This window comes from Somniosus microcephalus, chromosome 15, assembly GCF_052327205.1.
Source record: "Somniosus microcephalus isolate GS21.2 chromosome 15, FLI_Smic_1.0, whole genome shotgun sequence".
NCBI classification, from domain to species: Eukaryota; Metazoa; Chordata; class Chondrichthyes; order Squaliformes; family Somniosidae; genus Somniosus; species Somniosus microcephalus.
In genome coordinates, this window is record NC_141001.1 from 32,046,248 (window position 1) to 32,060,550 (window position 14,303).

General features: G+C 43.5%; 1 protein-coding gene across 3 annotated transcripts in view; it reads left to right on the plus strand.

The window, feature by feature from the left end:
- The window catches only part of LOC147106611 (N-acetyl-beta-glucosaminyl-glycoprotein 4-beta-N-acetylgalactosaminyltransferase 1-like), a 950,756-nt gene that overhangs the window by 902,229 nt on the left and 34,224 nt on the right, over positions 1-14,303 (plus strand). For 2 of the 3 annotated variants that reach the window (XM_086007621.1, XM_086007623.1), the window contains exon 17: positions 9,035-9,107. The exons of the other annotated variant lie outside the window; for it this stretch is intronic. In XM_086007621.1, the coding sequence (XP_085863747.1) occupies positions 9,035-9,107 (73 nt within the window). The remainder of the gene's footprint in view (positions 1-9,034; positions 9,108-14,303) is intronic. 3 annotated transcript variants of the gene reach the window in all.

The window sequence follows — 14,303 nt, forward strand, 5'->3', positions numbered from 1 at the left end:
GGGACTCAATGCTACCTAGATGACATCCTTGTAACAGGCGAAAACGACAACGAGCACCTTGCCAATTTGGAGCAGGTGCTCACTAGGCTGAAAGAACGGGGCCTACGAGCGAATCACCCCAAGTGCGAATTTTTCCAAAATCAGATATCATATTGTGGCCACATAATTAATAATGAAGGGTTGCATAAGTCACCTGAAAAAATTGATGCGGTCATAAAAGCCCCAGCACCTGAAAATGTTTCACAATTAAGGTCGTTCCTGGGATTAATAAATTACTATCATAAATTTTTACCGAACTTATCAACTCTTCTACACCCTCTTAATGAACTTCTACAAACAGGAGTGATTTGGAAATGGAACGAAGACTGTAAACGTGCCTTCCATAAATGCAAAGACTTAATCACATCCGAAGAAGTTTTGGCTCATTACAACCCATCACTGCCAATCAGACTGGCGTGCGATGCATCCCCTTATGGCATAGGAGCAGTATTATCCCATAAATTCCTGATGGCTCAGAACGGCCAATAGCTTTTGCGTCACGCTCATTAAACTCAGCTGAGCGTAACTATGCCCAAATCGACAGGGGAGCACTCAGCCTGGTATGGGGAGTGAAGAAATTCAACCATTACCTACACGGACAAAAATTTACCTTGTTGACTGACCATCAACCCCTCATCTCCATATTCAACCCTAAAAAAGGTGTTCCCATTATGACAGCGCAAAGGCTACAGAGGTGGTCCCTTTTTCTAGGGGCACACCAATACAACATAGAATACAAAGGATCAAAACAGCATGGGAATGCTGACGGTTTATCACGCCTACCATTGCCAACGGTAGAAGAGGCACCTACAGTAGACCCAGTAGAGATGTTCCACTCTACCATAGTGGAATGTCTACCAGTAACAAATTCTGCCATTGAAAGGGAGACGAGAAATGACCCGACTCTCTCACGGGTCTATGATTTAACAGTGAAGGGATGGCCAGCACATGGCGAACCATTGTTGCCAGCATTCTCGCAAAGAAGAGAACAGCTGTCAGTGTGCCGAGGAACCTTGATGTGTGGATCCAGAGTGGTAATTCCACCCAAACTCCAGGATAAAGTGCTAAAGGAGCTTCACGAGGGGCATCTGGGTGGAGTGAAAATGAAGAACCTAGCTAGGGCGTTTGTATGGTGGCCAGGTATCGATGGAGACATCGAAGAAATGACCAAGAGCTGCCTAGGATGCCAGAAGGTCCAAAACGCTCCACCACAAGCCCCTCTACATCCATGGGAGTGGCCCTCATCTCCCTGGCAAAGGGTGCACATCGACTTTGCTGGTCCATTTATGGACTCAATGTTCTTAATCGCGGTTGATGCACACTCCAAGTGGCCGGAGGTAATAAAGATGTCCTCCACCACCACGGAAAAAACCATCACAGTATTAAGGACCATATTTGCCAGGAATGGGCTGCCGGTACAGAAATGTTCTGATAATGGACCGCAATTTGTGTCCAAAGAATTCAGAAAGTTCTTAAAAAACAATGGGGTTAAGCACTACACGTCCGCCCCATACCATCCCGCCACCAATGGATTGGCTGAAAGGTTTGTCCAGACCTTCAAGAAGGCCATAAAGGCCATGGGTAATGAAGACATAAAACTTCAGCACAAGGTGGATAACTTCTTATTCGCATACAGGAATGCAACACATATGGTTACCAACCAAACTCCCGCCATGATGTTCTTCAATAGAAACCTAAGATGCCGGCTGGATTTGGTCAAGCCCAACATCAGAAGGGACGTGGAGAACCGACAGTTTCAAGGCATGAATGAAAGGCCAACTAGAACCTTCCAGATAGGTCAACAAGTTTTGGCCCGGGACTACCGTACCGAGAAATGGCAGCCTGGAACTATCTGCACACGACTAGGACCACTGATGTATACCGTGGACATCGGAGAAAGCATAATAAGGTGCCATGCTGACCAAATCATAAAGTCATCCGAAAAGGGACAACCTACACCACAACTCTATACATCTAACGATGAAGTAGAGATACCCATATCTACCTCCGATCCGGTGATACTGGAACCCGATGAACCCGACACTGGCATTCAAGCCGAATCAGCCTTGCCAGAAGAACCTACTACACCACCAGAAACTACTACACCCCCGAGGCGTTATCCGGACTGAGTCAGGAAGCCTCCTGAGAGACTGACTTATAATTAATTAACTACAGCAATGTATATTATTTTGCTTATAACATGTAATTAATAATTACTTAAAATATGATGTACTGGTCAGCTAAAAGGGGAGGAATTGTGGTGTATGTGCCTTTAAGAGCCCCAGGTGTGCTGTGGTGCTGGTAATTGCCACTCGGGCTATATAAGCCTGTATATTGTGTATATCCGTTAGAACCCCCCCCCCCCAGACTTTGCTTAGTAAATATCTATGAACCAACTCCTGTCTTCAGTGTCTTTATCAACACACGGACACTACAGCGACCAGGGCTGGGAACTGAATATTCCAGGGTATATGATAATTCGGAAGGATAGAAAGGAAGGAAAGGGAGGTGGGGTGGCTTTGTTGGTAAAAGATGGGATCAGTGCAGTGGTGAGAAGTGATATTGGCTCAGAAGATCAAGATGTAGAATTGGTTTGGGTGGACATAAAAAATAATAAGAGGAAAAAGTCTCTGATAGGCGAAGTCTACAGGCCCCTGAACAGTAGCAATGCTGTTGGACAGAGTATAAATCAGCAAATAATGGAGGCCTGTAAAAAAGGTACGGTAATAATCATGGCTGATTTTAATCTCCATATTGATTGGACAAATCAAATTGGCCATGGTAGCCTAGAGGAGGAGTTGATAGAGTGCATCCGGGGTGTTTTCCTCGAACAGTATGTAATGGAACCAATCAGGGAGCAGGCTATCTTGGATCTGGTATTATGTAATGAGACAGAATTAATAAATGATCTCATAGTAAAAGACCCTCTAGGAAAGAGTGATCATAGCATGGTTGAATTTCAAATTCAGTTGGAGGGTGAGAAAGTTGTATCCCAAACCAGTGTCCTGATCTTAAACAAAGGCAATTACAGGCATGAGGGCAGAACTGGCTAAAGTGGACTGGAAAAACAAATTAAAGGGTAAGAAAGTTGAAATGCAGTGGCGGACATTTAAGGAGATATTTCATAACTCTCAATAAAAATATATTCCAGTGAAAAAGAAAGATTTTAAGAGAAGGGAGCACCATCCGTGGCTAACTAAGGAAGTAAATGATGGTATCAAATTGAAAACGAAGGCATACAATGTTGCCAAGATTGGTGGGATACTGGAGGATTGGGAAATTTTTAAAAACCAGCAAAGGATGATTAAAAAAATAATAAAGAGAGAGAAGATGAATTATGAGAGTAAGCTGGCAAGAAACATTAAAACAGATAGTAAGAGCTTCTACAGGTATATAAAAAGGAAGAGGGTAGCTAAAGTAAACGTTGGTCCCTTAGAGGATGAGACTGGGGAATTAATAATGGGGAACGGGGAAATGGCAGACTCTGAACAAATATTTTGCATCTGTCTTCACTGTAGAAGACACTAACAACATCTCAATAATGGATAATCAAGGGGCCACAGGGAGTGGGGAACTAAAGACAATCACAATCACCAAAGAAATAGTACTCGGTAAAATAATGGGACTAAAAGACGACAAGTCCCCTGGACCAGATGGCCTGCATCCCAGGGTCTTAAAAGAAGTGGCTGCAGAGATAGTGGATGCATTGGTTGCAATATACCAAAATTCACTGGACTCTGGAGAGGTCCCAGCGGATTGCAAAACTGCAAATGTAACACCCCTATTTAAGAAAGGAGGGAGACAGAAAGCAGGAAACTATAGACCAGTTAGCCTAACATCTGTCATTGGGAAAATGCTGGAGTCCTTCATTAAGGAAATAGTAGCAGGGCATTTAGAAAAACATACTGCAGTCAAACAGAGTCAGCATGGTTTTAGGAAAGGTAAATCATGTTTAACAGATTTGCTGGAGTTCTTTGAGGATGTAACAAGTAGAGTGGACAAGGGTGAGCCAGTGGATGTGGTGTATTTAGATTTCCAGAAGGCATTCGATAAGGTGCCACATAAAAGGTTACTGCATAAGATAAGAGCTCACGGAGTTGGGGGTAATATATTAGCATGGATAGAGAATTGGCTAACCAACAGAAAGCAGAGAGTCGGAATAAATGGGTCATTTTCTGGTTGGCAAACGGTAACTAGTGGAGTGCCACAAGGATCGGTGCTGGGGCCCCAACTATTTACAATCTACATTAATGACTTGGATGAAGGGATTGAGTGTAATGTAGCCAAGTTTGAGGATGATACAAAGATGGGTGGGAAAGCAAGTTGTGCAGAGGACTCAAAGAATCTGCAAAGGGATATAGACAGGCTAGGTGAGTGGGCAAACATTTGGCAGATGAAGTATAATGTGGGAAAGTGCGAGGTTATCCACTTTGGCAGGAAAGATAAAAAAGCAAACTATTATTTAAATGGAGAGAGATTACAAAATGCTACAGTTCAGAGGGACCTGGGGGTCCTTGTGCATGAAACACAAAAAAGTTAGCATGCAGGTACAGCAAGTAATCAAAAAGGCAAATGGAATGTTGGCCTTTATTTCAAGGGGGTTGGAGTATAAAAGCAGGGAAGTTCTGCTACAACTGTACAAGGTATTGGTGAGACCACACTTTGAGTACTGCATACAGTTTTGGTCTCCTTATTTAAGGAAGGATATACTTGCATTGGAGGCAGTTCAGAGACGATTCACTAGGTTAATTCCAGAGGTGAGGGGTTTGACTTATGAGGAAAGGTTGAGCAGGCTGGGCCTATACTCATTGGAATTTAGAAGAATGAGAGGTGATCTTATCGAAACATATAAGATACTGAGGGGGCTCGACAGGGCAGATGCAGAGAGGATGTTTCCCCTCATGGGGAAATCTAGAACTCGGGGGCACAGTCTCAGAATAAAGGGTCGCCCTTTTAGAACTGAGGTGAGGAGGAACTTCTTCTCTCAGAGGGTCGTAAATTTGTGGAATTCTCTGCCCCAGAGAGCTGTGGAGGCTGGGTCATTAAATACATTTAAAGTGGAGATAGACACATTTTTGGAAGGTAAGGGAGTGAAGGGTTATGGGGAGCGGGCTGGGAAGTGGCTTTGAGCCCTAGATCAGCCATGATCTTATTGAATGGCAGAGCAGGCTCGAGGGGCCAAGTGGCCTATTCCTGCTCCTATTTCTTATGTTCTTATGTTATGTTCAATTAAAATTCCATCAGTGCAATCATGCAATTCAATCTTCTCCCCTCCAGTAACAGCTGATGAGTTTTTTTGATTGTAAGTTATCGAGACTCCGATGTGGAACGATTTCTCTTGTGTTATCCGTCGGCTGGTATCTATCTTTGTGATCTTAAAGGTGATCGAAACTGAAAAGGGACAGTTTGCGTATCAGACAGATCACTGGGGCATGTTTGCACATTCAGTGACTATCATTCGCCGTTCATCTGGAATGGGTGTTGCGTGGTCTGAGGCTGTCAGAGCAGCTTACTTCAGTGGATTGTTTGCTTGAGCATCTCAGCAACGCGATGCTAGAGAAAACTTGATAAAGACATTTGAGTTGCCAGAATGGTTTCACAGCCTTCAAACCCAGCTTAAAAATAACCTATGTTTTTGCTCAGTGTCCCTGTATTTAGGTACCACTTACTCATTAATATTGAATCATCCACCGCAGTCATGCCTGTAAAGAGGATATCAATTTGCTGCATGATTGGGAGTAGTGAGAGGGAGAACAATTTAGAGCTGGAGCAGGGACATTGACAAAGTCAGAGTGATTGATGAATTGGCTACACTTGTATGTTCAATATGTTTTCAATTGTTTCTTTTTATTTCTTTCCTCCTCCCTACCACTAGTCTCCTCCCCTCCTCTCCTCTCCTGATGGCGCTGCCTTGTGCTCTTATGCTGAGATACTGTTCCCCAGATACCAACTGCCCCTTCAAGTACCTCCCTCAAGTGTTCTTTCTTCATGTCTGAGCCGAGACAGTGAATGCCAGCAGGCTATTTAACTGTGGACGGCAGCACAACCAAGCCCAATACTTTATTCTGTCTGCTTGGTTTGGGGAGAGGAGGAATAAATGAGTAGCCCCCCCCCACTTTCCCTTTTCTGAGGTCTCCCCATTCTGTGCACCATTCTCCTGCTAAGTTGGCAGTCAGGTCCCTTGCTCTGTTGATGCTTGTTTAAACTGGCAAACCAAGGGAAAGTGCATAGTGCAATGAAGTCGAAAGGAGTAAAAAAGATTGGTTAAATTGAACAGCAGTAATCAGCTGAAAGAAAGCTAGGCTTTTAAAAGTCTAAGGTTTGTCAGAGGAAGGAAAGATTGAGGGAGGTGAGGAGTTCTGTGATTTTGAGTCCTAGGAGAGTGTTGCTGTAAAATCAGTGTGTGACTGCTTGGCCTTCATCGACAACATGCTGCAGTTAAGAATTCATCATGTAGCAAATTGCAGATTCAAACATATGGTGCAACACATTGAAACATCAAAGCAAAGTGCCAACGTAGAGCCAGGAATGGCCTGTATCCCTTCACTCTCTCTCAAATCAGAAACTTTCCCATTGACTTTTAAAGGTCTCCACACATCACATGTTGCTGTGCATAGACCTAATTTGGCATTTGAACTGCATTAACATTACACAGTGACTTGTTTCAGCTCCCATCTAGAGACTTGTTTCAGAATCATTCATTGTGATGGGAATTATAAGTCATACCCTGTAGGCTACAGCTAAATTGTCCTTAAGGCTACCACAGTGAAACCAAGCTGATCCATTATTCATTCTGTGTACTGCATATTAAATTCAATGACCTGAATGAAGAGCACACTTTGTGTAAAGTTGGGTCAATTGCTGTGAAATATAATGTTATCCCACAAATCCCAAGTGAGTATTTACATAATGAAAGCACTGAGATGTCAGCCAGTGTTGCCTAGGTTTTTAGTTTATAGATGCACTGTGTACAGTGAAAGAGAGTTTCATTGTGCACCGGTGATTGGTAAAGAAATTCTTCCAGGATGTATTGGCACATTGCTCAAGCTGTCCTCAGTCCTGTTGCCAGACATTAATCCTCCTGCCTGAATCATTCTTGTGTGTATGCTCATAGTTAGCTCTCAGAATGGACAAAAGTCTGGTTTCAAAACCCCATGAAGAAATGACTAAAAGACATAAACAAATCAAGAAGACTAAAATGTACCTAATGAGATTAATGCTAAAGATGTCAAACCATTGCAAACAGAAGGTCTAATCCTGGACCTGCCATAGTTCTTCTAACAGCTTGGTTCCTAGAATTAGTATAATTTAGGGAGGAAATTGAGGAGGCTTGGTGTAGGGCCTGAATCAAGGTAGAAAATATCTGATTAGGAACACACTCAAAAGAGATCGACCTATTGCCGGGTGTATGGAGCTAGAATAGCTCTGGTTAGCATGCCAGTAGGAAAATGTTGGCTTGGCACAGGATCATGATGAAGATAGATGGTTCTATTTGGAACTTAGGTCCAGAGCATTGACGTAAGTCTAAGTTGGGTGGTTGATTGACACTATTTTCCTTTGTTTTTTCTTATGTCTCTTCCTCTGATGGTCTTGGTAAGGCCAACAATGTCTGCCCAATAGCTCTTCACAACTTCTAAAGGAGTAATAAGCCACAAAGCAGAAATGACAAAGCCAGATAACAAGGCTCCCAATTTAAAAAAAATAGAATACCTGTCTTCAATGGAGTGCAGGTATTGTATCAGAGAGGGTCACTCAAGCTAGTGAGTTACTAGCTTTTGACCCACTGTGGTGCTTCAGGCTGGTTTGTCAGTCTAGTATCAGTAGAGTGGCTCCATTTATGCTGCAATATCCCTCTTTCAATGTAATTCATGGTGTTCTATTGTACATGATCATAGCATTAAACCATATCAGTATGTCCCTACTTGACAGTGTGTATCCACTAATAGTTCACGCCGTTACTTTTTACACACTGAAGCCTACCTCTAAGGTGTAGTTGCTACATGGTGGGAAACTTTCGATCAGATCGACAGTCCGATGGTTCTTTTTGAGGGATTGTCACTTCCCTTGTCTGAAAAACTTATTTAGTTAAGTTCAGCAAAGAAACAGCTTTAAATGGTAAAATAGAGATTGATAAAGCTTTCCTTCTAGCAGAGCTGCTTGGTGAGATAAAGATAGCATTGTCTGTGACTAGGAAGAGTATAAGAATACACAATTATTGTGGGAAAGGATTGAAGAATGGGGGGGTGGGCAGTGGCAGGATACAGGCTTGGCATTGGAAGGAGACCAATCTTAAGTTCATCCCTCCCCATAATCCTCTGTGTAAGCTCCTTTAGATGTCATGTATTATATGGTGAAAACTGGGCATTTCATTAACAGAAATGGAACCAATATCTCAGGTTAAGATGAACAGTTCTAGTGGTTGCAGAGCTGGTATCTGTCTCGATCTTAGGTGGTCAAAAGCTCGGATCAAAAATGGCTTATAAGAAAAAAAGAACCTGAATTTATACAACGCCTTTAATGTAGTAAAACATCCCAAGGTGCTCAAGTCCTGAAGTAGGGCTTGAACCTACAACCTTCTGACTTAGAGTCAAGTGTGCTACCAACTGATACCATTATGTTTCTCATTTGCATGCTGTACCCAGTATATTACTATATATAGTGTGTGTGTGTGTGTGTGTGTATATTGTACAGTACATCCTCATACACCAACCTGGACAGTCATAGATCTAAACTTCTGCACCTTGGACATGCAGAATGGATGGGAAGTACCCAAAGTCTCCCCTACTTATTCACCTATCTGTACCTATTTATTGTAAATGAAGTTAGTTGCTGTTGCCAATCAGGTAAGCAACATCTTTTCCACCAGAAACCAGTTAAAATGTAACCTGTGAGTTTCAGGAAGTTAAAAGGCAGGACCCTTCAAAGAGGGTTTCAAGTACAGAGGATTCCTTGATATAAGCTACCTTACAATCTTGGTTTCTGAATTTTTTTTCAGATATCAATATTTGAAACGCACGGGGAGTTTTGAGCGCTCGGCAGGGCTTCAGGCAGGAGCAGATGTAATAGAGGTGAGTGTACGCATTTAATTGATAATGAGTTTCAATGAAATGGAGTTTCAGATGCATTATACTTTTCCATGACAGCTTCATAACCTTGAACGGGAATCCTAGGCTTCAAGTGGCGACATATATTAATGGAAACTTCATATCAGTTGTATGTGTTTCTTTCCCTGTTAGATATACCGTAGCTTATGATAGATATTATATAACATATTCTAGTGATAGCAGGCTGGTGTTCATCTCCATCTTAGCTGGCATATGTCAACTGGTCAAAAATGGTATATGTCTCTCAAACATATGATATACCCAGCGTTACCTTCTACAGTGTGTGTGCACTATGCAGTACTCCGCATGAAAGGAGGAAAACGGGAGGGGACCTTGTAGTCCCAGTAGGATACTAAATTGAATAGAAAAGGTTAATCTGAGCAGTATTTAAAGTTAAACCATGACTCAAGACATAAAGGGACAAATGTGCATACTGATAAAAGGCAACTTCAGGACTGATATCAAGAACATTCCTTCACACTGAGTGCTTGATACCCAAAATGGCCGTCTGGATCGGGTACTAGAGGCAAAACCTCTGGACCATTCAAGAGGCAATTGGATGAGAGGGATCAATGATAACTATGGAAGGATGTGGTGCGTCGACCAAGTGGTTACTTCATCAGTACTTATCTTCGTGACATCAACCTAAGTTTCCTGATCCTAACACTGACCCATTAAAATGAATAGGTTACTGCTAACGTTATGATTGAAAAACCTAAGAGCCCAGCTTGTATACACTTGGTTTGTATTCCCTTGAGTTTAGAAGGTTAAGGCGTGATCTCATAGAGTCATAGAGTTATACAGCACAGAAAGAGGCCCGTCGTGTCCGCGCTGGCCATCAAGCCCTGTATATTCTAATCCCATTTTCCAGCACTGGGTCCGTAGCCTTGTATGCTATGGCGTTTCAAGTGCTCATCTAAATGCTTCTTGAATGTTGTGAGGGTTCCTGCCTCTACCACCCTTTCAGGCAGTGAGTTCCAGATTCCAACCACCCTCTGGGTGAAAAAGTTTTTCCTCAAATCCCCTCTAAACCTCCTGCCCCTTACCTTGAATCTATGCCCCCTGGTCGTTGACCCCTCTACTAAGGGGAAAAGTTCCTTTCTATCTACCCTATCTATGCCCCTCATAATTTTGTACACCTCAGTCAGGTCACCCCTCAGCCTTCTCTGCTCTAAGGAAAACAACCCCAGCCTGTACAGTCTCCATAGCTGAAGCACTCCAACCCAGGTAACATCCTCTCCTCTGCACCCTCTCCAATGCAATCACACCCTTCCTATAGTGTAGCGACCAGAACTGCACACAGTATTCCAGCTGTGGCCTAACTAGCGTTTTGTACAGCTCCATCATAACCTCCCTGCTCTTATATTCTATGCCTCGGCTAATGAAGGCAAGTATCCCATATGCCTTTTTAATCACCTTATCTACCTGTCCTGCTGCCTTCAGAGATCTATGTACATGCACACCAAGGTCCTTCTGATCCTCTGTCCTTCCTAGGGTCCTACCATTCATTATGTATTCCCTTGCCTTGTTAGTCCTCCTAAAATACATCACCTCACACTTTTCAGGGTTAAATTCCATTTGCCACTGTTCTGCCCATCTAACCAACCCATCTATATCGTCCTGTAGCCTGAGGCTTCCCTCCTCGCTATTTACCACTTCACCAATTTTCGTGTCATCTGCGAACTTACTGATCATACCTCCTACATTCATATCTAAATCATTACTGTACACTACAAACAGCAAAGGACCCAGCACCGATCCCTGCGGTACACCACTGGACACAAGCTTCCAGTCACAAAAACAACCTTCGACCATCACCCTCTGCCTCCTGCCACTAAGCCAATTTTGGATCCAATGTGCCAAATTGCCCTGGATCCCATGGGCTCTTATCTTCTTGACCAGTCTCCCATGCGGGACTTTGTCAAAAGCCTTACTGAAGTCCATGTAGACTACATCAACTGCACTACCCTCATCCACACACCTAGTCACCCCCTCGAAAAATTCAATCAAATTGGTTAGACATGATCGCCCCCTGACAAAGCCATGCTGACTATCCTTGATTAGTCCTTGCCTCTCCAAGTGGAGACTAATTCTGTCCCTCAGAATTTTTTCCAATAATTTCCCTACCACTGATGTTCGGCTCACTGGCCTGTAATTCCCTGGTTTATCCCTACTACCCTTTTTGAATAATGGTACTATGTTAGCTGTCCTCCAGTCCTCTGGCACCTCCCCTGTGGCCAGAGAGGTTCTGAAAAATTTTGTCAGAGCCCCTGCAATCTCCTCCTTTGCCTCACACAGCAGCCTGGGATACATCTCATCTGGGCCTGGGGATTTATCCACTTTTAAGCCTGCTAATTGAGATGTTTAAAATGATAAAAGAATTCAATAGGATAGATGCAGAGAAGCTATTTCCTCTGGTGGGGAAACCAGAACAAATGGGCACAATCTTATAACTAGAGCTAGGCCAGTCAGGGGTGAAATCAGGAAGCACATTTCTCCCAAAGCAAATTGGAAATCTGGAATTCTCTCCCCCAATAGGCTGTGGTTGCTAGGTCAGTTGAAGACTGAGATTGACAGATTTTTATTAGGTAAGGGTATCAAGGGATATGGAGCAAAGGCAGGCAATTGGAGTTGAAGTACAGATCAGCAATGATGTAACTGAATGGCGGAACAGGCTCAAGAGGCTGAATGGCCTATTCTAGTTCCTATATTCCATCCTATCTGCGTAGTTCCAGCACTGAGTCTCTTTATAGACACCACACAGATTAAAAATGCTTTCCAATTTCTAATTGTCAACTCTTATATAAACTTGGTTCAGATCTAAACAGCATGCTGAATATTTGAGCTGGGAGCTTTAATGAATTGTCAACACGCCCATTATGATGTCTCACATTACACCCTAAGTGGTTTGTGGCGTGATTTATATGGTTAAGGCAGAAAAGTGGCTTTGGATGTCAGCATATTGACTCACCAGTTGCATTGAATCTTGGCGTGTTAGGATACAGTTGCCTGGACATTTTTACTCATAAGTTTTGAATTGCTGCTGAATCTTTGAGCTAGATGCAATTGGGTAGGCACTGTCTCCCAGGGAGCAAATGGAAGCTGAAGGTCTAGTCACTCTCTGTCAATGCATCTTGGATACAGAGAGCGCAGCTCACTTTTCCCACTTACCCTCCGGTCTACACCTTGAACCAAATGTTAGTACAAAGATAGTCTGCACAACTTGCTCACCAGAAGCCATCAGTTGGTGTGTGGTTTAAGTGCCCTTTTGAAAGTATGTCGTATTCACAAAATGGTCTTTGTTCATTTCAAAAATTTTTTTTTACAAACACATGGCACGAATGACATCAGAAGCCATCTGAAGCTTGTGTACGCCATTCTTGTAATGAGAGTGGTGTATGGTTTCACTGCTCATCCTTCCTCCCCAAAGTGAAGTATATGGCAAGCTCTTTTTCATCAAGGCAGTGCCCCTTTAAGACGAATCCCTCCCTGCATTCTCGGCTACCTCAAAGCCCTGAGCCATTACCACGATGATGAAGTGAATCACTTCCTTAGCAGAGCGCTGTCCTCATAGAGTCATAGAGTAATACAGCACGGATAGAGGCCCTTCGGCCCATCGTGTCCGCGCCGGCCATCAAGCCCTGTCTAATCTAATCCCATATTCCAGCATTTGGCCCGTAGCCTTGTATGCTATGGCATTTCAAGTGCTCATCCAAATGCTTCTTAAATGTTGTGAGGGTTTCTGCCTCCACAACCCTTTCAGGCAATGAGTTCCAGACTCCAACCACCCTCTGGGTGAAAAAGTTCTTTCTCAAATCCCCCCTGAACCTCCCGCCCTTTACCTTGAATCTATGCCCCCTAGTTATTGACCCCTCTACTAAGGGAAAAAGCTCCTCAGCATCCACCCTATCTATGCCCCTCATAATTTTGTACACCTCAATCATGTCCCCCCTCAGCCTCCTCTGCTCCAAGGAAAACAAACCCAATCTGCCCAGTCTCTCTTCATAGCTGAAGCGCTCCAGCCCTGGTAACATCCTGGTGAACCTCCTCTGCACCCTCTCTAACGCGATCACATCCTTCCTGTAGTGTGGCGACCAGAACTGCACACAGTATTCCAGCTGTGGCCTAACCAGTGTTTTATACAGCTCCATCATAACCTCCTTGCTCTTATATTCAATGCCTCGGCTAATGAAGGCAAGTATCCCATATGCCTTTTTTACCACCTTATCCACCTGTTCCGCCGCCTTCAGGGATCTGTGTACTTGCACACCCAGATCCCTCTGACCCTCCGTTTTGCCTAGGGTCTTTCCATTCATTGTGTATTCCCTTGCCTTGTTAGTCCCCCCAAAGTGTATCACCTCGCACTTTCCCGGGTTAAATTCCATTTGCCACTGTTCCGCCCATCTGACCAACCCATCTATATCGTCCTGCAGACTGAGGCTACCCTCCTCGCTATTTACCACCCTACCAATTTTTGTATCATCTGCGAACTTACTGATCATACCTTTTACATTCATATCCAAGTCATTAATGTAGACCACAAACAGCAAGGGACCCAGCACCGATCCCTGTGGTACCCCACTGGCCACAGGCTTCCAGTCACAAAAACAACCTTCCACCATCACCCTCTGCCTTCTGCCACTAAGCCAGTTTTGTATCCAATGTGCCAAGGCACCCTGGATTCCATGGGCTCTTACCTTCTTGACCAGTCTCCAGTGCGGGACTTTATCGAAGGCCTTACTGAAATCCATGTATACCACATCCACTGCGTTACCCTCATCCACACACCTAGTCACCCCCTCAAAAAATTCAATCAAATTAGTCAGAAATGATCTTCCCTTGACAAAGCCATGTTGACTATCCCTGATTAATCCTTGTCTCTCCAAGTGGAGACAAATTTTGTCCCTCAGAATTTTTTCCAATAATTTTCCTACCACTGATGTTAGGCTCACTGGCCTGTAGTTCCCCGGTTTTTCCCTACTACCCTTCTTCCTACTACCCTCCTCTTCCAGTAAAGAGCTGCATGTGGATATTTCCAGTCTGTTAGTTCTGATATTGTAGTATTATGTTCAACATCAAAGATCCTCTGTTGATATTAATATATAAATAGTTAATATTGTAAAGTAAGAAACTTTAAGTGAAGAACTAACCAGATGAGGC